Raw genomic sequence first — 25,447 nt, 5'->3', positions numbered from 1 at the left:
GACAGGATTACAGCCTTTTCAGATCGACACGTTTTTTTCTGATGACTTACAGCCGCCCGTGGTTGCTAATAGTAACTTACCGAAGTGGAAGGCGTAGATACTGAACACGGATGAGGATGTGCTTACATCTGATTGAAGGCTTTCACAAGGACACCTACATGTTCTGTTGGCGTCTTCAACAGCTGCCGTCACTCTGAGAGACCACGGACAAAATTCAGCTTGGAGACTTCAGTTAACACAGTTCAACCAAAACAGAGCTCATGAAATGGGTTGACTTTCGCTGGAGTGATCAAAAAATGCTTGTGTTTGTGGCACCCACTTTACAAATTCAATAAAAATTAAAACACTGGGTCTATGTCATGGTATTTAAATTCTGTACAGGACCTCAAATAAAGGGCTTGGAAGGATTTAGTGACTTACTTGTATGCTCTCGCTCATGTATGTATGTATGTATGTATGTATGTATGTATGTATGTATGTATGTGTGTATATATATATATATATATATATATATATATATATATATATATATATATATATATATATATATATATATATATATATGCACTGGTCTGGGTTATTGTAGGGCTGCACGGTGTCTGCCTGCAAACCTCTGAGCAGTACAAACACTCTAGGAAGATACCAGAGAGAGAGAGAGAGAGGAAGGATTTAATTTTCTGAGCTAAAAATACAGAGTTAGGATTTTATTTGAGTCGCTATGTGGCGTGGATTTCAAATGCTTCATTGTTGGGGATGGAAATAACAAAATGAAAGTCTTTTAAGTCCGGATGGGAAAGCGTTCAGTCTGCTGGACTTCTGGATGAAACTGTAGTTTTTACACAGATTTCCGTTTCACTGCATCCACGGCCTGAGTACAATAGAATACTTCTTGTTAGTTCACCCTGTGAAAGATTGACTCAAGCCTCCATCACAAAGCATCAGACTGGACTCAAGCGTGACTGCGCTGGTTTTGTTTCAAATAAAACAAACATGTGTGGCCCGGGGTCTTTGCCACATGGGGTCTTTTTAATAAAGTATGTTGCATCTGCATATCAAAAGTCCTAAAATACAAACAAGTTGATACACAGACTGTTTGACAAGTTTTAGTTTCAGTTCCAAACTTGTATCACACATCATAATATTTGTCCACCTGTATATATTTGTATGCGTGTGTGCGTGTGTGTGTGTGTTGTTCATCTTGCAGTATATTGAATAAAGTGTATAGATTTGTATCAGTAAAATCATCCCAAAAGAAAAGGAATGGAATAGAAATAGAATATGGCGGAAAAAAAATGATATATGACAAACCAGGCCATATGGATTAAGTTGAAAGCTACTGCTGACCACTCTCAGGGAGCAGATGTTGATACACAAACCTAAATGGCACTTGTAATAACTTAAAACTCTTCTGTGTGTGTGTGTGTGTGTGTGTGTGTGTGTGTGTGTGTGTGTGTGTGTGTGTGTGTGTGTGTGTGTGTGTGTGTGTGTGTGTTTAGTTGTGTACACTGGAGCAAACTAATACAGCAGCATGGACAACATACTGTGCATTTGATCAAACAGGCTTAGCAACTCACATGTGGCTGTAACTACTGATGATAATGATGATGATAGAGCCCAATGAAATTTATCATCATCTAGATTATTCAGTGCGCCGTAATCCATGGAGTGCCTTCCGGTATAATGTACTAGAGAGGAGTGGGGGAGGAGGGTAAATCTACAGGAGGTAAACGAAAAGCCTGTGGCCAGTTTAATCAGGAGAAGCAGCTGATGTAAAGGGGAAGGTGCTGTTAGATGGTCCATTCCTAATTTTCATCTCGTTCACACATTACCCCAGGATGTGACAATGAAAGTCGGTGCTACAAATCTGTCTGGGTGTCTCACTGATTTAATCTGCTGCTTGCCTCATCAACTGCGCTGTAACGTGCTATTGCGCAGGGTTTACAGATATACCAGAAACATTTTGAGCAGGTTCACAAAGTGGGTTGAGGTTAAAATGTCTCTAGTAACTGCATATCTCTGCAGCTGCCACAATCAAAATGTTAAAAACGAGAGGCACTAGGGAATATGCACACAATTACACAGGAAATGTATGTGACTGACTGTTCATGTGATATGCCCAAAGTCTGTTGATTTTGACTCAGCCGCTAAACCTAAAAGGAATTCCTTCTACCATCTGGTTAAAACCTCTGCTGCCTTTCATATGGCTGGTTCTTATTTTCAAAAGGAGAAGAAAGAGGGGAGTGCCTGCTTCGATTTTCTTTGTGTCAAGCCTGCCCTTAAAACGCTGATGAGATGCAGTCTTTAGAAAGGTAAATTCTACCCAACCGGCAGCCAAATATCCACAATGATAGAGGACCAACCATGATCATTTAATCCAGAGATGTTGACCTGTGGGGATCTCTGAAGGTCACCCAGCATCAACGTAAAAAAAAAAAACACTCTAAAACTGAGGGTTTTATCTAATCGCAGAGGTCAACAAGAGGTCTGCGTTAAATGGCAAGAAAGACAATCCAGCTTAGGGGACCCGGCCCAGAGGCCTACTTTGCATGCGGGCAGATGTGGGATTTGTGACTTGTCTATGTTACAGCATCGATTAAGAAGTGAAGGGAAGGATTGCTCCCTGATGCAAACATCCAGCCCAAAAGTTAATCCCAGCAAGCCTCCCCGGCTGCCTCGGGGCAAATTAGAGAACAACAGGTGGTCCCATTCACACAAAAGGGTCAGAATAAGTGTTTTATTCAAATAAAAGCCACAATTAAGCTCCCATTATGCGCCAGCTATGTTATGATTGTGCTCCCTCCCAAAAAAAAAAACCATCTGAAAGCAGATTTAACAATGAAACCGTAGATACAGCTTTAATCATCTAAATGGACGATTTTAAGAACCATTACGACAGCTGCTAGGGTTATTTTAATAGGTCAAAATAACCTAACTACCACAAATTGATGCATTCTGAAAGGACACTGTGTATCTGCGGGGATAAAGTGTGCCGGCATGGGCTTCGCAACAGTTAAAGCATTTTCCATTACGCCTGTGCCTCATGTCCTTCAGATGGTTCCTACACTTGAGTCCTAACCTGAATGCCTTTCAACCAACACGCAAACGACTCGACCGGAAAGTTGCATCCATATGTGAATGTAGAGAGGGCAGCGTATGGCAGTGAAAGCATAGTTTGTGTCTGTGTTGCATTATGTAGTTCAGTACACCGTGCAGGAATACTGCAGCAGTATCTCCTCTATGATGGATTCCTCCATGTGTGCTTGCTACACACTGTTGCAAAACATTAAGCATCAAAAAAAAAAAAAAAAACAGTTCTGTGTTCGTCCACGGACACACACGTCTCTCTGGCGCTAAATACTGTCACATGTTTTACGGTTGTTTTGAGGTTGTTACGTGTTTTATGGCTGTTTATCAGCAAATACATTACTGTGCGAGAACAATAAACTGGTCATAATTCCTCGTGATAAACATGACAGAGCCCTGTAAAAATTGGCCAGCCACAATAAATATCGACTATAACCATTCCCGACAAGCTGAAGGGGGAATCACGAGGAGTCGAGACTCACCACTTTGGCTCCCCATGCAGTATCTGCACGCTCTCAACCTGTTATGACTGGGCTGCCAAACGCTTCCTCCTGCAGGAGCTCAAGATCCCCGAGCAAACACATAGCAGACACCACGACACGGAGCTGCTGGCAGGGCCCTCTCGCTTGCACCTGACTCTACATGGATACACTGTCCATACTCATTTATTTTACATACATCAGTACACATGCGCGCACACACACACACACACACACACACATACACACATACACACACGCTCATCCATAAAATATGTAGTTGTAGTTGTAGTTTACAAGGCCAAGCCTTCGGCAATTAGTAGGGATTGATTTAAATGCTCTAAGTTATGTCAGAATTGATGGCTGCTTGCAATTAACTTTGCAGTAATGTTGACGCTGCAGTGTTTGGAGAACAGGAAACGGTTGATGTTGCATTCTGGGTTGGACACAATGTCACATCCAGCAAGAGCTAATTACTAATAGTCCCATTGGCGTCACATCCTTCCAACAGTGTGTCGGTTGAACACAAAGCCACTCTTTGAGGCAACTCTTGTTGTAATCACATAGGTTTTAGTTTTGCCTCTTAAGCAGTGAAATCCACAGTTTTATTCACAAAGAGCACTCGTGTCTTTTTTTTTTTTACTATTATTCTTTTTTTTATTATTGAGTAGACTTTCTTTAATATGCAAGATAAATATTATATAGAGAAAATTTCAGGTCCCAATTTTTTTTTACTACATTTTAAGTTCAGTATTTCTAAATTGGCAAATGTACATGCAATACAAATCCAGTATTTGAGACAAATCCAGCAGCACAAAGCCATGTGATGCTTTGTTGTGGCTGCTTCTTCCAACTGACAGAGAGAGAGAAAGAAGGAGGGGGGAGGGCAGAAAAACCTGACCATTCAAATTCCATGTGACATCAGCATGACAGCAGGGACATGGACGTCATCCCACCTGGGACTGCTCAGTCAGTCCCCTTCCTGCTCTCAAATCCCCTTATCAAACTGTGAAGCAGATTTTGGCTACATCATGACAGCATGCAATCAGGAACTGAATAGGGCTTCATTATCTCATGACATGCAGGTGTCAGAGGATGTATTCCCCTCCATGCAGGAGCCGTCCTGTGCCAAGAGACAAACAGATCTGCATCAACCTGTCGTCCAGGTCTCCGTTGAACCCAAGAAGGTATCTTTCTATTGTACTACCACAACTCCATCTGAAATATTGAGATCAGCACTCTGTCACATCAATTTAAAAGCAATATTAATGATGAATGCTCAGTTTATAAGCACTGCGATTTACCTATTCCAGCACAGTCACCCCTGGTTTATAAATACCAGAAGGATTTTTTTTCTGTCAAAACCTAAGCTCGTATAGTGCCGAACACGAAGGAGTTATCAGGAATGTTGAACACAACAGGGCATTCTCCCCCAAATGCATGATGGGAATTCAGCTGATAAATAATGCAGACTGCCATGATAGATTAGACTACTCTTAATGGTCTGAATTGATTGACTTGAAACAGGAAGCGACAAGAGGCTTTCAGGGAAATTCAAGGCGACCATACAGTTTACTTTGACAATGCTGTTTCTGATCAGAACCTCTCCCTCACCATCCAAACGTATCATTCAGCAGAGAGCTTTGACACAAACACGCCTTATATATATATATATATATATATCCAATGAAGGTGGCCACAGGTGACACAAACCAGTGTCAGCAACTCAGAAACTTGTGCAGCCCGTCTGACATCAGTTTTACCTTCAGTGAAACAATTGACAATTTGATTTGCAGAAGTGCAAATCAAATTGCAACAAATAGTCCTCTGGCACTTTAGAGCACCTCGCATTCACAATGCAACAGTCATCTAAATACTAAATATGTCATCAGCTCAGCAATTACAGTTCTTACAGCAGAACCACATTCTTTCCAAACCTCAGGAAAAATTTACTTCAGTTTAGTTGTTCAGATTAGGAGTTGTTTTATCCACTTTCCATGGTGAACCTGAATGTGGCGCTCCATTTACAGCTGGGAGGCTTCAGGCCAACCAGCTTTTACTGCTGGGGATTCGCTGGAGCAGCGTTCAGTAATACAGGCCGTATCTCTTTAGGCACCAGAGAGCACTATGTAGGTCATGGTCCTGATCACCGTCTATGATTTAAAGGCATCGAACACACCAGCGATCACTGGATTCTGTGCGAGTCTCTCTCAGTGTGCATAAGAGACTTGTTCAACAGCAATAAAGAAAAGAACCACACTGACGTGGGGCCAACTGTTGGTGGAGACACTATTTACTATTTATATGTGGCGCCATCTAAAAAAAAGTCACTTTAGCTTTTGGTGAAGATGCCTTGATACAAAAGTCTTTGAAATCATGTAAAATTTGAAATTAATAACATAAATGTCTTTATGTCAAAGGTTAACTAGCTGTGTTGTGTGTGTTTTTGTTTATGGCAGTAGATTGTCTTGCACCTGTTTCTGGGCCATTTTAACAGTTTATTGTGCTATTGCGTGAACCATTTGTCTTTCTTTTGAACTAACTACACTGGATCGGTGAATATGCCTCTGATTTCTATTCTTCATACAAAAGGAAAAAAGAATAGCTGCAAGTGGAAAGAAAAGCTGCAAGTGGAGGTCATTGGGGTAGAGTCCATACAGTGCATGATGGGTGCACATTTCTGGACAAGGAAGAAATAATGAACGATGTCTTACAAATAATCAAAATAAGTTGCTTACATCTTCAAAACTGAAGCAAAGTGTGTCCCCACAAACCCCTTATGTAATCAAACACTGGCCATCTAAAGACAGAGCAAGTGTCTGTCCATAAACAGAACCTGCTGTATGCAGAGCAGTGTGTCTCTTCAGGGCCCCGGGGAGCAACTCTAAATATAACCTCGGCTGAACTCTGCCCCTTTCCCTCTTCGTCTCATAAACACACACACACACACACACACACACTTAAAAATGATGCCTCTTTTCTGCTCCATTCAAAAGGTCTCTAAATCTTGTATCTTGCTGCACCGATGAGTGATAGACGGGTTGGATATGTGGGAGTGTGTGTGCGTGTGTGTGTGTGTGTGTGTGTGTGTGTGTACAAAGGGAGAAAGAAAGTGGGTATAGAGGAGCAGCCTCATGGGCAGAGGGCACAGCAAAGGGCAGTTTTCTGGCTGAGAGCCTGAGAAATGAGAGAGGCCAGACAGATTAAAATATCAGTAAAAAGAGAGGTAAAAGGAGAAGGAAGCTCTGTGAACAAAAATCAGCTGTTAGCGTCAAAGCAGTTGTCATAGAATCTGCTTCAATGTTCTACAGACGCTTTTAGAGCAGAGGAAGGTTTGAACGACGGCACGGCCAGTCGGCCTCTTCGGTGGCGGAGACGAGGCCACAGATGCAGCAGGGTGGCCTGTGGTCTTACGGTTTAGGGCATATGAGAATCCCAGGACCTCAGTCAACAGGGCTTTCATGTGTCTGCCGCAGGCCATTTATTTTCAGAATAATTGCTTTGAGGCCAAATAACGGCATGAAAATGAGGGTTTAAGGCTTTCATGGCTGAAACTGGGACAAAAATGAAAAATGGAGAGCCAAGGCTCTGTCTGCCCTTTCGGTTCAAAGTTTGCATCACTTCCCCAAATTAAAAAAAACTGCCAAACAAATATATTGCGAACACAAAGCTGCATGGAGAAAGTTTTCTGTGGAACCCGCCAATTGCCAAGATTGAAATTCAATTTTAGCTGTGGCCCAGAATCTGTAGGGCACTTTTGAAAATCATCCCGCTGGATTAGGACTTCAAAGTTTCATCACAGAGATTTGACCCTCGCTAGTTTTATGCTCGCTGCTATTACACCAACAAGTTGATATAATCATGCTCCATTGGATGGAAGAAAGTAAGGACATTACTCATGAAAAATAAGCTGTGGTACTTCCATCTATTTCAATAACTGTGTGTAGTCATGATGCAATATGTTTTTGTAGTAGCTACTTGCATTTTCAGACATTTCACTGTAAAAGCATTACTCGCTGAGGCACACATCAGCGTGGTTGATTTCAGGGCACCTGAGGTTGAAGCTGTAATAAACCATCATAAAAAGACAGAGTTTATTACAGGCTGTGTAACCCCCTGGAGAAATAAAAGCTTCAACCGATGTATCACTGTCTGCATGACCAACAAATCTGCCGAGCTGTAGCTGTGGCGCCGTCAGATGTTGGCTGATGGTTCGGTCTTGATGCCTTCCATTCATCACAATATGTAGTCACCTGTCATCACTTATGTGTACACAAACGTGCTGAACCTTAAGAATTGTAACCAGGTCTTCTAACGTAGGACGCGGGGCTCGAATGAAGCAGAAAAAAAACATCCTCTGAGAAGCATTTACTGACTGAGCAAATTGACAACAACAAGCAGTTACAGTGGATTCTCTGTTCCAGCCTGCAGAGACAAGGGGCAAACTCAGACTTTACCTTTCCATGGCTTGTCAACAGGGGCTTATTGGGATGACATGGTGGCGGATGTGTACTAGGATGCTCCGAGTACTGTCCAAACAATGAACAGCACAAGGTAAACAAAGACACTGTGTAGTGATGGGATTTGGCGGATGAAGCCTGGATGGTTTCAGGAAACATGCAAAAACACATCACTGGTGGAGACCCACCACAACCTGGACACAACCAGTTTCAACTCCTCCCCTCTTGCAAATTCCTTGTATGTACGCACACATGGCCAATAAAGCCAATTGTGAAAACATTTGTAGTCCTTATTATTTGTCTAACAGTGAAAGTGCGGCCTCGCACATTAACCAAGACCACTAGATTTCAAAGGACCGAAGAGGCCGGGCTGCTTTGTCCAACTAGTTGGTTGGAGTCGTTTTAGGATTCTCATAACTGAAACACAATCGTGAGTAATGACAATTGGCACAACTAGGGTCATAAATCCATCACCATTGACGGACATCAAGGAGACTTCTCTCTCGGGAGGTAACATAAAGACTCATTAGATTCCTCTGGTGAACTTTGGAAGGCCTAATTCAGTCCTCTATCATCTGCCAATAAACGTCCAATGCACTGAGGAACTCAGAGGTTCTTCTCAAGAAAGCGTTGAGCGAGCTCAATGCAACAACACTCGAGAAAATCTCTGTTACGAGCAGTCAATGGAGCAGAACATTTTACTGTGATAACAAAAAGAAAACCCTTCCGTGGAGCCTGGTTCTCTGTTGACTCCGTAGACTTCTCGTCTTTGTTGAAACATGTGTTACGCAATATGTGCACAAAGGCCTTGTGATACCAACTCCATCCTGACAAGTCACCTTGTGGCAGAAACCCTGGATTAACGAGAAAATCTGGAGCAAGGAAAGAAACTTACACAAACACTCCGTTCAATAGGAGGCCTCTGAAGAAGGCACTTGACCTCAAAGACTTAAGAAGAGATGCTCAGTGGCCGACAGAAGAATGGGGCTCGCTATGAATACGTTTGGCTGAATACGGGACGGGATTCACGCTGTCGGCTTCAACCTCGGAAAATCAGAACTCAGAGAGATGAAACCAATGAGAAACCCTAGCCCACGACCCCGGCTCAACCAGAGCTGAAGTGTGAATCTGCTGAGTGCACTGAATTGCTCGGCTGTATTATAATTTCACCGAAACTCATTTGAGATACCTCGCTGCACAGCGGCTGCCGCCTTGAGCCTTGAAATAAGACTCCACAGGGAAAGTAGCCAGGTGTAGACAGACGGACGGATAGTTCACGATGCCGATAGCATCAAGAAAGCTGGTTACTGATATGATTGTTTGTGTACACAACATTAACTCTCCTCAGAATGGACTTTGTTCTAATGTTTCATTACAAGTGTGTTTTCTTTCACATCAACATAACTCATGTTCAACACAATAAACTTAATGTGTTGCACGATAAACAATGCTCACATCCTCACAAGGATGTGGGCATTGAGACATAGTGAGACTACTCTTTCTAAATATTTTATGGATTAATTAACTCATTTTATGGTCTATAAAATGCCAGAAAACTGTGATAGCTGCTCAATATTTAAGGCCCTGGATGACATAATTGAATTGTAAGATTTTTGTCCAAAAAAAACTTAAAGATAAAACTAGCAAATAGCACATCTGAGAAGCTGAAATGTGGGCATTTTTACACAGCTCCGGTGATTAATGACCTAGCAGAAGGGTTTTTAAATCTCATTTTTCATCTGGCAAAAAATATATGTACGTTGTATGTTTTTATATCTAATCCCAATATGTTCACGAAAAAACCCACACACAAGCAACACATTTAATGAGCTTAAATGTATGCAACAGAATTACAATCTTAAGCTCACCACATGTGTTATACTGTGCCGCCCACCCTATTCTTAGAAAAGAGACATTTGCAGGGCTGAAAATGAAATGTCACTCTTGTTAGAGAAATGCCACTCTCCGGTTTATTACTTTGCCACTTCACGTAGGGGCTGAGAGGCTCGCTGGCTCTGCTGGAGCACTCGACCCTCATTTTCTCAAAGCTTAAGTTAAATAATTGATGGCTAAAAAGATAATATAAAATGGGGGGAGGCTTTCTCTCTTTGAATAGCTGCAGTGGTAACAAATGACCTTTATTGAAAATTATTTATTTAACATTATTTATGGTTGTGGCAGAAGGATTGGCCAGTCCTCTGCTGTTTGTAAGGAGAAAGAAAGAAATCTCCAGAGCGCCGCCCATGTGTAAGACCTCTCTCTCCCTCTCTCTCTCTCTGACGTCCTTCCAATTATTCAATTTATTGCTTCCTGTATGAAAGCAGGCAGGCAACAACGAGGCAGGAGGAAAATGACAACTGGGTGCGAAAGCTGAGGAAGAAGGCAGGGGGCGGGAAGGGGTCCGCGGACACGCTGGCGATAATGTCAGGTTATGCAAAAACATGTGAGGCTGTCAACACTGAGCCTGGTTTCACCCAAGGGGGAGCAAATACTCGAGAGCAGACTGTCTCCCACCTCTCGGAGAGGAGATTACATAGAAGGGTGCGTGTTAGGGCTTCTAGGAGTCAATGTGCACATTCCTATAACGTTCCTATGATTGATTTTCCTAGAAAGAAGCACTACGAGGCACCTAAACGCTCGAGTACAAGGATTCACGCTCTCTCTGACACTCTCAAGGGAGGAGCTTGTGAATGCTTGAGCTCAAAGGAGAGAGAGAAAAAGAGGGAGAGGTAGAAGGAGAGGGAGAGGGAGAGAGAGAGATTCCAATCAAGTCCTTAGTTGGATGCTTTCATATTTACTGTGGTGAAATATGTCAGACTTTTGACAGACTTGTGATAATAAGTCAGACTTCTGATAATAAGTTGTCCTGCAGCAGCTCTCAGAACCAAGTCGCCAGAGGTGACACGTTGTAAAACAAATGCCTGTGATCCAATATTTAAGTTTGAGGGAGGTAATTTTGTGTGCCGAGAAAGCAAATGTGACTCTTTGATTTTGTTTGGTCCATGCACATAACTGTAAAAGCCTGAGATCCAGATCAGCAACGGACAGACTGAAGGCGGACCTTTGCGCTTAAACAACATGAAAGACTCTTCATCTGAGAGCAACATCAGTTTAACATCATTCGCACCGTTACCTGGGCACTCTGCGTCAGAGCCAGACTTTGGCAAACCCGCACGTTTCCACATTAGGTGAGGAATTCTGAGAGTTGGTGCGTGCTGAAGCTCAGCGTGGTGGGTTGATGGAAAATCCACCATCAGTGATTCTGGTGTTTTTTGGGGGCCGACGTGGGAGAGTAGATGTATCCGGAATCTCACATAGAGGTGTCAAAAATAGTCTCACCTGCCATCCTTTTGTTTTTTAGCTCACACCGTTTATATCTAACACCCCTTCATCAGACTATTTTTGCCAAACTGTTCGCTACCTGTTGTCACTTCACTTGTTAGGATGCTCTTTATTCATAGATGGACTGCTAAATTGCATATTAAATTCCAGTTATCACTGTGTGAATAAACATTTTAAATGGAAGTTAGCGCCATGCACAAAGTTCAAAAGAACTAGATCCTAAACAAACAGAAACCCGCCCTCTAGTTCTACACTGCTTGTTATAGAATCATATATTTGTTTTTAACAATGCTGTTCTGTGCTCATTTCCTTCAGGCCACCTGATTTAAATACAGTATGGCCACAATAGCTCTACCCTAGCAGTGTGTAGACAAATAATAGCAAGCTTCCAAAAAAGCAAACAAATCAAGAGGTCGCAGGTCGGCAGTATAACCGGAGACACCCTCATGGACAAATGCGTTCTTCACGCTGGCCGCCAAACATCCTTTTCTCATGTTATCCGGACACATGAAATGGAGCGCCGCTGTCTCAAAGAGTATATATTCACTTCAGACTTATCAAATGAGGGAGTGAGAGAAGCAGCCAAAAGCCTACGCTGAACACTGTACATGTGTCTCTCTCTCACACTCACACACAGACACACACACACGGTCAGGGTCCCATTACATCTGATGAGTCAGCTGTCAGTCAATTTTGCATTTACCTTGGCACTGGAATCCTTGTTTTCCAAACCCCCTGTGAAAACAAAGAAGGTTGAATTACATGGTTGTTTTACTTTCTCTCAAACACACATATACCGACACAGAAAATCCATTCATTGATTCGTTCCCATCAAAAACAGGGCGTTTCATTATATAATTCTACTATTGAACATTTTTATATTTTGCTGCTTGCATTTCCCGTCATCTTTGCAAAATAAAAGGAATATTTTCTCACACATTTTACTCTCATTGATGCTTTGCGACTAATAATACGTTGACACTCCCGAGTCTTCAATACGTTGAGAGAAGGCCCCTTATTTCTAATTAAGTAATGTGTTAATGTTAAAGAATATAGGGATATTTCAGAAAGCAGCGTGCTTCAGGGAAGGCCCGACCTTGTTTCAATGACACCCGTAAGGGTCCATAAATAGTCATGTTTCAGAGTCGGACTTAAACCTCATCCAACATCTCTGTGATGAAACACCGGCGGTCATGCCTCCAGACATCACTGTCAGCCTCACTAATCCTGAACGGCAACAACTCCCTGCAGCCTGGTTCCAACATATCACAAAAAGCCTACATACTTTGGGCCATTTAGTGTTTCTTCTACTGCTCATAGTGATTTGATTTTAGTCACATCGTCTGGACAGAAAGAAAACAAAGGTTCTCAACAGCTGCATCACTGCGAGATGAATCCTACAATATGCACCGATTACAAGTCCCAAACGCACTGCTTGCATTAAGGCCAAGCTACAGGTTGTTGCCTTCAAGTTTTGCGTTGAGCTTTTGTTTTGCTAGGGGCGAGGCAGGCGGCCACAGGTCCTGCTGTAAAACTAGCAGCAAGAAATGGCCTGACATCACACCCCCCCACCTGTAAGAGCAGAGGACAGTAAACTACCAGGCTGTCTGCGTACTCTCAACAACGTAAATATACGTTTGAGCATACTTTCCAAATGTCACTAATGGAAAGAACTGCAGCGTAAAGGCATCATCAACCCTGCAGGTCAGGGGCTCACTTCAAGTGTGTTAGAACTGAACACCACATGTGCATATGTTGAGCCGAGTGTCTGAAGTGTTGGAGAAGTTCTTTTCTCAGCACCAGTAAACCGGATCATTTCTCCTCGAAATCCAGCCAGTGAGCAGCAACGCAAGAGATTTTTCAGCAATACATGCTCAATAGCTTCCCCCACAGTAAAAAGAAGAAGGAACTGAGGATGGAAGGTTTTATTAGCTTGACACCGTGCCAGGAAGAGGGAACCTATTAGTCATCCAAAGACTTAAGGCAGGTCCAATATCAGCAACTGGAGAAGTGGACTTTAACAGTTGTCGTTTGCCACTAATGCAGACGTGTGTTCATTCATGGTTGTGCAACATTGACGTTGAAGATGGAAGGGTTTTCTGGCAGTGACTGAGGCCACTCGGTCACACAAAGATGAAAATGACTCCTTTAATTGAACTTCCATGCATTCAATGGATTCTAAACATGAGTTTGTCTCCCTCTCTCACAAACAGTCATGATGCCAGTGCTACACTAATCACATAAACAACAGAATAACTCCTCCCATATGGGATCGCTTGGATCAAATCTCGAAGAAAGTGGGATCCACGGAGCAAAAATCCACTCGCGGAGAAAACCCACGACGACTTTTTGACACCCACGGACACTTTACGTGTTCCAGACGAAGTGTAGGTGGCAGGGTTAGGAGGAGAAAGTTACCGTGAAGTTGTGTTACATCATCCAACACACTCGACTGAAGTTACCAACATGCAACAGGCGGCAGCAGTCGTGGTGGGGGGGGAGCGCGGGGTGGTGGAGGTGGGAGACGGGGAGGCTTACCAGATGAAGTCGGTGCAGTGGCTGCAGAAAGTCGGCTGCTTGAAGAACCTGGCTGTGAATTTATGGTTCTTCACCTCGTGGACGTTTTTCTGCCTCAAAGCACCTTTGCGAGCGAACCTGTTCGCCACGTCCGCGGTGGGCGACTCGTTTGAATTGACATCAGCCATGTCGTCCCTCGCGAAGAAAGCAGCGCGTAAAGCTCTGGTCTTCTGTCCCGGAAGAGTTGTCCGTCCGTTTGGAGGCGCAGCCGTCAGTGTCGAGCCAGCAGAGCGCGGGGCGTCGGTCTTCACCGGAGACACTGTACTTACTGTCTGAGGGCTTTCCCTGCCGTCTCCACTGGGCTGCTCCACTGACAGCTCGGCCAAGCTAGCCACAGCGGAATAGCTTGCTACATCCGGTTAGTGCCTTCAAAGTAAAAGTACATTCTTAGCTGCTGGTTGTTGTTTTGTTTGTTTTTTTCAACTGAATTGTGGAAGAGGCTGTTTTCTACAACGACAAAAACTTGCTGCACAAGTTACCCCTCGCTGGTTGGTGCATGCCCAGTCGGACTACAGTTTGTTGAAAAGAGACAACCAAGTTGATGAGCAAGATTGGAGCTCTGATTTTAGAGATAGCCTCAGTCGTGGAAAACGTTGCAGAGTAGCGATTAGTATTCTCAATCCCGAATTATTTTTTCTAAATTCGAATGTTGGTCAATATTTCGGTCAGGACACTTTTTTTGTGTGCAGAAATTAGTCTTCACCAGCAACTGTGCAATATAAAAGAGATGCCCTGCAATGAATGCTAAAATGTTCACGGATAGTAATAAAAACAACAAAAAAAACATCTGTGTTTGATCACTCACCCCATTTGTATCAATTACGTTTGACGAAAATATTCACCTCTATTAGGCAATGTGAGGCAACAGCACCACAAATCACAGGCCATAAAGACCTGCGCCTCTCTAAACAGTTATATAACCTTTGTGAATGTGGGATTTATTACAGGGCTTTGAGCCTATTGCACTGGCAACTATGTGTATCAAATTCCTAAACTGCCATAAAAATACCTCTGAGTGTCCGTTCAGCCTTGATTAATATCACAAACGATTCATGATACATTTGCTGTCAAACAATACATGAAAGTGACAGTCACCAACCTTTATCAGAAAGAACACATGAAACATTTCTGCATATAAAGTCTTACTTTACAAGTTCAGCTTCTTGACGGATTCAACCTTCAAATGAAAAACAGGAATTGCCATATTATTTCTGATGAAGTCTGTGGTGGATGTTAAAACAATGAGTGTTTGCCCAAAGTAGCAGATTTCTTTTGCATTTTATCTTAGTTCTAAGCCTGTGGAGCAATATCTATCAAACTGTCAATCCAAACACCGGAGAGAGCGCGCCTCTGTCTTTCAAACCTACTTTAAGATATTTTATTTCTAAGAGAGACTTCCTTCTCGTGGTCCCAGTAGGCCATATCCTTGTGTAACTTGACGCTGCTCCTCCTCACCGCTTCCTCCTTTTCCATCTGGCTGATGTCACGCAACAGAGCAGGACTGGCTTTGGGAAGGGGGCCCCTCGTCCTGCTGCAGGGATTGTGGATGGAGAGCGCCACCCTGTGAAAACATGGCCTATTACACATGTATAACATCTGGTTGCAACAAGCGCTCAGTTTGGTGACATTCGCACAAATCCAATGAATGTTGTGTTTGAGTCACTTCTGTAAGTGTGCCTATGTCTTTCAGAATACTCAGCCTGGATGTGTATGCGATGCATCTCTAATAAAATAGAAACCTCTTCATGATAACAGTGTTGCATTGTGTGGAGAAAACATGGGATAACGATGACATCACCACTGTAGACCTACTGTCCAAGAAATGTTTACACCTGAGACTTTGCTTATGCAACCAACCTGTCTGACCTTTGATCATGTTGACAGACACTGCTGTGTATCCTTCATAACCATTTTATTAAACACAAACCAGATGGTTTTTTCTTTCTGTGTTTGTCTCCGATTATGTGCGTATTGGGTCGATGGTTCTGTAAGATCTTTTTCTGTGGTTATGAACAAACCTTCGACTGGATTCCTCAATCACACTCACTGCAGCAGGTGGTTGGTGTTTCGGCTGGAATGCAATTCTTCCCATTTGAAGCATTTTCTCACAGCTGGCTCACAGCTGGCTCACAGCTCTCCGGCTCTTTTTACTTGCTTGTTATATCCCAAAACGTTACCAATCCTCTCCAGTTCACTGACCAGCAGAGCAGCCTGGCCATCTCATGCGAAAGACAAATATTTGCAAATTAAACAGGTTTAGATAAACCAGACGAACTCTTCGCTGAAATCATGTGTTTTGGGACTCAAGTCAATCTGAAACATTCATGTGTATTTCATTTAAATAATGAAGCATATCTGCCTAGTTGAACAAACAGTATTAGTCCTCAATAAATCTTTTGACCTAGGTATTGCATCATTTCAGTGAGCATGGCTCTGCAGATCAGTCTGTAAAACCTGTGCCTCTGTCTATTTGTTTTTCTTCTAATTATAAACCCAAACTATGTTGTTTCTCTGCTACAGCTGTTGAGCATTACTAAAAGTCCAATACATGGTTCATATCAGTGTGTGTGGGGGGCGGGAGGAGGTGATCATTATTTATGAGTTCAAATCATGCCGCTGGCTCCTTGTACCAAGGCCAGGTTATCCACCAGTTCTGGGTAAATATGCAGGAGTTAAGACCTTTGTGCCCAATCAATAGGAGCTTACGCTGGCATCTGATTGGCGACTAGAGCGAGCTGTCAGGGGCTCGTTTACCCAGCAGCAGCCCTCATGCTGGCTCCACTGAGAGGACTTCATTCCTGAGAAGATGGCTTCGGCGTTGACTTTGCTGGTCCTTTGCCAAGTTGCTTTATACACAACTGTAACATCCAAAAACGGTAAAATGGAGCAGGACGATTGCTTTATGTGTATTTGTGCATAAATGTGCTTTTTTTTGTCATGTGCTGCAAGTATTTCTGTACTTTTAATCAATGTCCTTTATCTATTTTGACTGTATCTATTGTACAAGATTGATGGCACCAAGTCAAAAGTATCAAAATGTGCACAACTTTTTCAGCAACCCCTGACATTCTCATCTGCACAGTGGATTATGGGGTGAAGCGTATACTGTTGTTGAATATTAATCCTGTGAATCCTTCTGGTCCAGTATGCAGCCGTCCTGATGTCGCAGAAGGGATTGAGGATTTGACCCTAAAACGTGTGTATGAGATTGGAGAGCAGGTGAACCTCGTGTGCGAAAGGGGATACTCACCTTCGACGACGACCCCCCGAAGGCTGACCTGCACCGACACGGGAGGATGGACACCGTCAGACCTGGCATGCTCCCGTGAGTTTACTGGGGTGTTGGACTCTCACTCCACGGCTTCGTAACAATGCAGTTGCAGAGTGATGCTGGAACAGCTCGAAACCCTAAAGTGTTACACTCGCGGTGTGAGCAAGGCAGGAGGACATCTTGGGCTATGTATTAGGCTTCCGCTGACCTTTAAAAGAAAATCGTCAAACCCCCAGATGAATAATTTCCCTGTGTAGCAAGATATATTTTATCCGTGAGGTCCATCATCATCTTCTCCGCCTGTCACACGGCGAGGTCCAAATGCGAAAAACAACATTTTTTGAAGGATCGTTAATTCCCTTTAATTATTCATAATGTATCAACCAAGATACAATATTATTATTAACTAAATATAAAATGTACAATTTCGAAACAAGAGCAAAATAAGGGTTTTCAGCAGATTTATCCAAATACAATGATATTAATATTATATTATTATTTAGTCGGAAATCGTCTGACCTCAAAAATATACCAGTGTCTCACATTTTACTGCTTCTACAATGTGTATGTATGTATACAGTCGTACTAAACCATCTCTTCTGCAGCCAAGATGTGTCCAATACCTCGACCTCTGCAGCCATTAGCGATGGGGAGGACAGAAGCTCCTTTCAAGAGTGTGCTTAACTTCACATGTGATGACGGGTAAGATTGATTTAAAAAAAAAAAAAAAAGTCCAGTTCCAAACATATCATCAGAAGGTGTGTTTACAATACTATATGTGAGAATGATGTGAATGAACCTTGTCAGGTATGTCATGCAAGGAGCCAATGAGAGCAGGTGTTCACATGATGGTACCTGGAGCAATCCACCGCCTCTCTGCAAAGGTACTGGATGATAATATATGCTGTGGAAATGATAACAGACTCTGTAGTTCAATGGAGAGCAGACATGACATCCAGAGTCTTTTTTCTATCCTTTAGCTTATTATTTATTGATGCACTTGTTTATTAAGTAAGCAAGATTATTTTTGACAAGACAATTAACTTGTTCAAGGCTCACAAAGAAGAAATGCAGCAGAGTTCTCGCGTGATCGTTTTTCTTCTTACAGCCGTGAACTGCCCACTACCCAAGTCACCTCGAGATGGAAGGATCGTCTTTGATAAGCCAGTTACTGGAAGCACCACCATGTATGGACAGGGCTGGACATACGAGTGTAACCCACGCATGGCACCAAGTTATGAGAGGGGATCCTGCATGGCTGACGGAACCGCGACTGAGCCACCGGTGTGCCGAGGTACGCGGACCCAGTTTTTTCGCCGTGTTCTTTGACCATCCTGTAAACTACTAAATAACGCCTCCTCCTCTTTGTGGTCATCCCAGAGGTGAGCTGCAGCATCCCACCAGCCATACAGAATGGCTTCATCACCTTCGCTGTGATGAGGCAACATAGCTACAAGGAGACGGTTCAGTACGGCTGCAATGAGCATTACATTCTGGATGGAAAGGCTGAGATACAGTGCCAAAACTCAGGGGACTGGTCTTCCAAACCAGTGTGCAGAGGCGAGTCATGGGAAAATCTGATCTTGAAGACTAATCTCAGGCTAAACTCATTTGTTTATGATTCTAGATCAAGAGTAGCTTAGTGAACCACGGGTATCCATACACAAGCTGAGAGGTTACTGAACATGAGCTTGTCCCATCCAGCTCCCTGCGCGGTTAACATCAAAAGAGGCCGCATCTTCTACAACGCCAAGAAGCTCTGGATCGCCGACCTGAAACCCAACCGAGTCCTCCATGGAGAGCATGTTGCCTTCTATTGTCTGAACAGAGCGGAGGCGTGTGGCTACCCCGTGGCCAGCACCTGTAACGACGGGACCATCCCCATCCCAGAGTGCTTTGTGGGTGAGTTCTTGACGTTCGAGTTCCACCCGTTGAGGTTTGGAAGCTCGACAGATAATAACGGATATTAATGCATTCAAAGGGTTTTAAATTTTAATTTAAGGCACCATGTATACTTGTACAAAGCGTTTAACCCAACGTGGTTCTGATGCGTTTCTTGGTATTTGACTATAATAAATCAAATTTCTCATAGCATGTCTTTAGAGAAGTTCATGATGTTTCCATGTAGCAATGCGTTTTATGATGACTGTAATACATCTGCCTTTCTTTTTATGGCTTGTAGAACCAGGCAAGGTGGAGTACAGATTAAGGGCCAAAACCCTTCCATCAGAAATCACAATGTGTGTTGCTTCACCCCCTGCTGGACCTGCATCGCTTTGAACAGAATGACCTGAAACACAATGTGTGCTGATAGAAAGTGAATGATTGGACAATGCCACACAAGACAGGTGACACTTACTTTGTGTGCCTGTCATTATCAGCTAATAAAAAAAGTCATTATGAATAAAACAATGAAAAAGGTTTGGTTCCTGAGAGAGTCTGAGTAAACGTGTGTAGTTTTCAATCCACTGATGCATACCAGTACATACTGAACATACATACAGAAGATATGAACTATTTGTGGCTAACATCTTACATAATTTCCCAGGAGGTTTGAAACCAATTCACACCTCATTCATGTGTGAATGTGACCTTAGCCGCTCTTAGGTGATATCACGGTGTGAGCAACACTCAGAGGTGTTTTTTTTCTTCCAGTATAACTGATGAAGTGATGAGTAGTGACATACTAAAAGACAGTGGCACAAAATTATGCAAAGCCTGGGGCCAAAAATAGATCAAACATATGCAAACGTCTCCTTCTCACCTTTAACAAATAAGGTTTGTCTGCATGTGTTTATAGTGTCCGTCTTTGTAGATCTCAACTCAGTAAAAGTAAAGTAATGCAATGTACCTCGCCATCACTTTACTTCCTGTTTAAATTTGGACGTTGATATCAAACATGTGTAGATCGCTGAGAGATGCAGTATAGATCTCACTTTTTTATGAGAATGGTACCCAATAACTCTTTGTTATCTCTATATTTGTGCTGAGATTGCATTGTCATTTGCCCTCTTTTATTAACTGTAGGGTGCGAAAGGGACATTTCTGGAAATAAAGATTCTTACAATGTTATCTACTTAGGATTTAATGCATCTCTGCTCTTCAATAGGATTTGAGTAACAGCAAAACGGGGGCAAATGGAGTTTTATAATATTGCAGCAACATGGGAAAGTCCGCTGCTGGAGCTTTTCACTTCCAGTATAATGTCACGAGGTTTACAATCTGTTATTGCAAAAGGCAACCCCCACCCCAAAAAAAAAAAAACGAAGAGGAAGAGAAGACAAAACAAGGATCACCAGCCAGCAGTTACTTCATATTGCTCTTATCTGTTTACTTTTCGAGGAACACAAACAGCAGTGAAAGAGGGAACAGAGATTCAGAGTTTGAAGCAGAAACCACAGGAAAGACAGGAGCGTCTGAACATTCCTACAAAGGATGGAACGCATGCTGGCTTTGAATCTGCTGTGTCAGTTTGTGTATTTTACCACCGTGGCATCCAAACAAGACAACGGTATTTGCTTTTATTTTCTTACTTTTGAAATCTTCACGCATTCACAGTCAGTCCTTTACTGTTGCTGATCATTTAGTGTCAGGTGATGGTACAAGAAACTAATTCTCAAGGCATTTGCTGGAGTAGCAATGATCATGTTTAGTTTTGGAGGCAAACAATTAGCAATTTTTGTTGTTGTTGTTTAAGGTGGTTTGTTTCAATGTCTAGTGAAGCTGACAGGAAGAAAATGAAAAAAAAATGTCTGGCCAACATTGCCAGAAATGGTTGACATAAATGTGGAAAAAAGTTAAAACTATTTCAGAACCAAATAAAGCCCTGAAGAGAGTTACCCTCCTTCAGAATATTCAACTTCTAGTAGATGTTGCTCTTGCTGCATTGCACATATTTTTGTAGGGAACAGAAAACAGTACTATGATTATATTATAACTAAGCAATTGAGAACAATATATAACAACACTTTCACGCACATTCCTTCTAGTTTAGGCTCAAGAGTTGAGACACACACGAACAGCTTTCAAGATCAGACTGAATGCTTAACTCCTCGTGTCCATTGGCCTGTGATGTTTTAAATCATTTGAATCGATTGGAATATTCTTTTCCAAGTATTTTTGAGAGCCTATACACAATCAGAATTAAATCCATTTGTCTTTACAGTGTGTGTTAGGCCTGAGCTGAGTGCCAACATTGAGACAGATGGGCTCCAGAGGTTCTTTAACCCCGGTGCGGAGTTAACGCTGTCCTGTATAAAGGGATACACCCCCATGCTGGGCCCTCGGAAGATTGTCTGCGGTGCCAGTGGACAATGGACGAAATCCAAATTATTGTGCATACGTGGGTCTCCATTATTCTCATGAGAACTTGATGTCAAATGTATAGACTTCAATTTAATTTGACTATGATTCTTTTTGATGGGGCATACACAAATGCAATGCTTTAATACATTTCGGGGAGATTTTGATTCATTTATTCATGTGATTATTGTACTCTTGTCGATAATATTATTTGTGTATCATTGCCATGTTTCCATTATTCATAACAGAATGTCAGAATAGCAAAACCCTTCCATTCACACGTGTTCTCTGTACTGTTTATTTCTCCTGCAGCAAAGCGGTGTCCCTATCCTGAACCCTTGGCTAATGGAGAAGCGTACTATGAGGATGTCGTGTACCAGAGTATAATTAACTATACGTGTTATGAAGGGTAAAGCAAAAACATCCGGTTGAGTTTCATTGTGTCACCCTGCTGTCCCCTATACACTCTGGCATTTTTTTTAAAAAGCTAATGGGGGGCTTCAAATCAAGTAAACAAGTCTTTTGAGCAGACAATACAATAGGGAAGCATGTTAAATAAAGTGTTGGCAACCAGTATTATCCTGTGAGGGAACTGTAAAGATAAACCAAAGATAGATCAAACACTGGATTTGACTAATGGATTTGTAAGTTCTGAAAACAAAAGTATCACCTCAAATCACCAGTGCACACAGTTGTTGATCTGACTTTGCCTGCAACCGCATGTCAGGATTTCTTGGTATTTAAAAAGCATGCATTTCCTTGAATATATTCATATATTTCATCTCTATGTGATCTGTTTTACCAACACTTGCAAGTCGACGTCGTAAGACGGACCGGGAGTGAGAATATCCATGCAAACACTTAACTGTTGGGCACAAAGGAAGCCTGCACACTGTCAGGCAACATTTTGATCTACTTGAAAGGGAAGAAGAGGAATAGACTATTTATTTGGAGCCTAACAGTGTGCAGACCTCCTTTGTGCCTCGAAGTTTACACATAGTGTCATAGCAATCCTATGCTTTGGAGTTCTGAGTTTTGACTATCTAAGCACCATCAAACACAACAAACAGAGCTACGTACAGAGCGGGTTCCTCTATACGGAGCCGGCCACCATGTTTCTACAGGAGCTCAGAACCAAACCCTGCCTGCAAATAGGACCATTCATGGGTCTTCTTTCAGGCAGTGTTGTTCTCCTGCTCGCTTGGCACACGGTAGACGTTTCAGTTAGATGGCACTAAATGCCACACACTGGTCCTTTAAGACAACCATCATGTGTTTTGTGTATTTTTTTTGCAATCTAAGCGTGAACTGACTGAATGATCTGACTGCTCTACACAGGTACACCTTGAGTGGAGACAGTGCCTCGGTGTGTCTTGCCAATGCAACATGGAGCGCAGCAGAACCAGAGTGCAAACGTGTGTGAACCATTACATCCTTCTGCAAGGCTAGGGAAATACATTTTAAAAAAGCGTAAAACTGGCTTTTCTGTGGCCCTAGAAGATAGGCACCCTGATAAAAGAAACATACTTGTATTCATAAGCAACAACAAAAATGCCAACACATTACGCAGTGTAAGCATGCAATATACTGTATCTAAATTGGGCCTATTCTCTCTCTTCTCTCGTAGCGTTAACCTGTGGTCTTGCACCGATCCCACAGTTTGGGATGATCATTTATGACAAGAGGATCAGAGGAGAAACCACTGACTACGGTCTCGGAGGGACGTACAAGTGTCTGCCTCCGTACGTAGTTATTGGCAACGCAAGAGCCGAGTGCACTATCAGCGGCAACTGGACCGAGACACCTGAATGTCGAGGTATAAAGGCGTTGCAAGAAGTATTTACTGACCACAATTGTGTTTTAAACCGTTATACTTCAACAAGCATGATGATGCTAACAAAATTGTATTTATAATATGATAAGTATACTCTGAGATTGGGTGAATATTTCAGTAATGGGTGATCAGGCATGACGCAAAATGTCTTTCAAGAAAAAAAAAAGTAAAACCATTTTGGAGGATATGAGAGATTTTATCACTCCTATGTTGGTAGTACAGCTACAATGTCAAAACTATATGAAGTTAGGAGGTGAGAAAGCACACTTATAACACATTAGATGCAATAGCACCCCCATCTGGTCTTCACCATCTCCAGGGGAAATTTCCCAAATACACTTCAACTGTGATCACAAGCAGACAACTGGTAAAAATATGAAAACAAACAGTGTCTCTAATAAATGAACTAAATGTTTCTCTTCCAGTGGTGACCTGCCCTCCACCGGAGAACATTGACAATGGCTATATGTCCAGCGACGGCCAGAGAGAGTATGACTACAAGGAAACAGTCAAATATGGCTGCAATGGAGACTATGTACTCGACGGAGGCAACCAGATTGTTTGTCAGAAAAATGGGAATTGGTCTGAGAAGCCATCCTGCAAATGTATGCAACCAATTTATTTTATTATTATTTTACATTCCTTGTACATTTACATTTCTTGGGTGATCTTGAGAGGTGAAGATCCTCCTGAACCCCCAACAATCCCCAGTTTGAATTTATGTATCTCTTTTTCCAACTCTATCCGGGACTTTTAGCGTTCATTATTCCATCTCGGCCTTTTTCCATTCATTTTACTCTCAACTTTCTTCAATTCCATAACTCATTTTTAAGCTGCCTTGACCATTACAGAAGTGTATACACATTTGGAAATGCTTTTCAGTGTTAAAATGTTCATGGAGAATGCCTGTGCATGTGACCTAAACTGTCAGTTGCCATCTAATATAAACTCTTCCTCCTTATTACAGGTAGCTAACCACTCTCAATGTCCTGTGTCGGGACACAATCAGCACAACACTATCAAGTTTAATGTATTTTGTTTCTTCTACTTGCCACAAACAGCTTCTTGCAGTGTTGGCCTACAGAAAGCAAGGATATTATACAAAGGACAAAAACTTTGGATCAAAGACCTCCAGCCTAACGTAATCTTACACAAGGAGATTGTCTCAGTGTACTGCATGGACAAGGTCAGGAAATGTGGTTATGCAGTGCCAACCCAGTGCATCGGTGGAACACTCAAAATCCCTGAGTGCTTTGAGCGTAAGACATATTTCATAACACATCACCCAATAGCTAGAATACTATAGATCTTGCTTTATTCCATTGTATTTATTAAATATATTTTTCATATTTACTTTCCTATCACTCAACCTAACACATTAGCAGTGCTTGCTTGCGTCCGCTGTTTTCTTTTTTTTTTTTAATGGCATTAAAAGCTGTTTTCTAACTAGATTTCAAGAAACTGTGTTTTAAAAACTACAGATGTACACTCACACCATTAGAACAGCTGGTGCAGTACATGATCCCAATGTTTCTGGGTTCAAAAGTATAGTTTTTATTCCCCATTCATCTCAATTCAGCTTTCCCCAATTAGTTATTGGTAATAACACAATATTATAAATGAGTTATTCCAATAACAAGTATTCTCATTATGTCATACTTTTGAATGCCGGGACATATTTACAGTCTCCTACTTATGATCACCAGGGTTATTGCTCAACCCTGCAGTCAACAGTAAATCACAGCAGGACACATGACTGCTTTTAGGGGCAATATTCTTCCGACATTATCATTAAATTGTAAAAGAGAAACACTTTGATTATGAATGATTTTTGTCTCTTTTATGGTAAGTGCATTCTGACCTGTTCTCTGTTTGTGTGTCTTCTTTCTAGAGCCTAGCAGTATTGATTACAACCTTCATCCACATTCACTTCCATCAGAAATTGAACAATGCTGAAAAAGCGGCAGATCCTTTCTCTGATTTTTATTAAACTACTTCAATATCCAATATGTGTTGCTGTGTTTTGGTTGTCGTTGTGTTTTCCTTCTGCCTATTCAGTCTTCTTGAAGATTAAATACAATAGATTAGTAGGAACAGA

General features: G+C 42.2%; 3 protein-coding genes across 7 annotated transcripts in view; 2 read left to right on the top strand and 1 right to left on the bottom strand.

Moving 5' to 3' along the window:
• Nucleotides 1-14,281, bottom strand: part of LOC137795281 (protein kinase C alpha type-like) — a 127,404-nt gene extending 113,123 nt beyond the window's left edge. For all 5 annotated transcript variants that reach the window (XM_068592660.1, XM_068592661.1, XM_068592664.1 and 2 more), the window contains exons 1-2: nt 13,904-14,281; nt 12,069-12,100 (exon numbers count right to left, since the gene is read on the bottom strand). In XM_068592660.1, coding sequence (XP_068448761.1) covers nt 12,069-12,100; nt 13,904-14,070 — 199 coding nt within the window. In that variant the 5' untranslated portion in view covers nt 14,071-14,281. The remainder of the gene's footprint in view (nt 1-12,068; nt 12,101-13,903) is intronic.
• LOC137795282 (beta-2-glycoprotein 1-like) lies at nt 13,993-19,553 on the top strand. The gene is made up of 9 exons (XM_068592666.1): nt 13,993-14,300; nt 16,641-16,818; nt 17,088-17,267; nt 17,819-17,915; nt 18,021-18,097; nt 18,322-18,507; nt 18,594-18,773; nt 18,918-19,115; nt 19,396-19,553. The coding sequence occupies exons 2-9, from the start codon at nt 16,749-16,751 to the stop codon at nt 19,491-19,493; spliced, it is 1,086 nt and encodes a 361-aa protein (XP_068448767.1). The 5' UTR covers nt 13,993-14,300; nt 16,641-16,748; the 3' UTR covers nt 19,494-19,553.
• A 1,000-nt stretch (nt 19,554-20,553) lies between these two features.
• On the top strand, nt 20,554-25,354 carry LOC137795212 (beta-2-glycoprotein 1-like). The gene is made up of 8 exons (XM_068592561.1): nt 20,554-20,724; nt 21,379-21,555; nt 21,828-21,924; nt 22,854-22,930; nt 23,143-23,331; nt 23,775-23,954; nt 24,411-24,608; nt 25,241-25,354. Exons 1-8 carry the CDS (start codon nt 20,649-20,651, stop codon nt 25,303-25,305), a joined length of 1,059 nt encoding a protein of 352 aa, XP_068448662.1. The 5' UTR covers nt 20,554-20,648; the 3' UTR covers nt 25,306-25,354.
• Nucleotides 25,355-25,447: the final 93 nt, after the last annotated feature.

Source organism: Clinocottus analis, unplaced genomic scaffold (assembly GCF_023055335.1).
Source record: "Clinocottus analis isolate CAN_PGR_092001 unplaced genomic scaffold, fCliAna1.0.p SCAF_27, whole genome shotgun sequence".
Classification (NCBI taxonomy): Eukaryota; Metazoa; Chordata; class Actinopteri; order Perciformes; family Cottidae; genus Clinocottus; species Clinocottus analis.
The sequence above is the reverse complement of the archived record's forward strand: the minus strand, read 5'-3'. Positions and strand labels throughout refer to the sequence as shown.

Coding starts and splice junctions, on each gene's coding strand:
- LOC137795282 (XM_068592666.1), top strand. CDS start 16,749: ATGGCTTCGGCGTTGACTTTGCTGGTCCTTTGCCAAGTTGCTTTATAC. Junction 18,508..18,593: donor TGAGCCACCGGTGTGCCGAG/GTACGCGGACCC, acceptor TGGTCATCCCAG/AGGTGAGCTGCAGCATCCCA. Junction 18,774..18,917: donor TTCCAAACCAGTGTGCAGAG/GCGAGTCATGGG, acceptor TGTCCCATCCAG/CTCCCTGCGCGGTTAACATC.
- LOC137795212 (XM_068592561.1), top strand. CDS start 20,649: ATGGAACGCATGCTGGCTTTGAATCTGCTGTGTCAGTTTGTGTATTTT. Junction 21,556..21,827: donor ATCCAAATTATTGTGCATAC/GTGGGTCTCCAT, acceptor TTTCTCCTGCAG/CAAAGCGGTGTCCCTATCCT. Junction 23,332..23,774: donor CGAGACACCTGAATGTCGAG/GTATAAAGGCGT, acceptor TTTCTCTTCCAG/TGGTGACCTGCCCTCCACCG.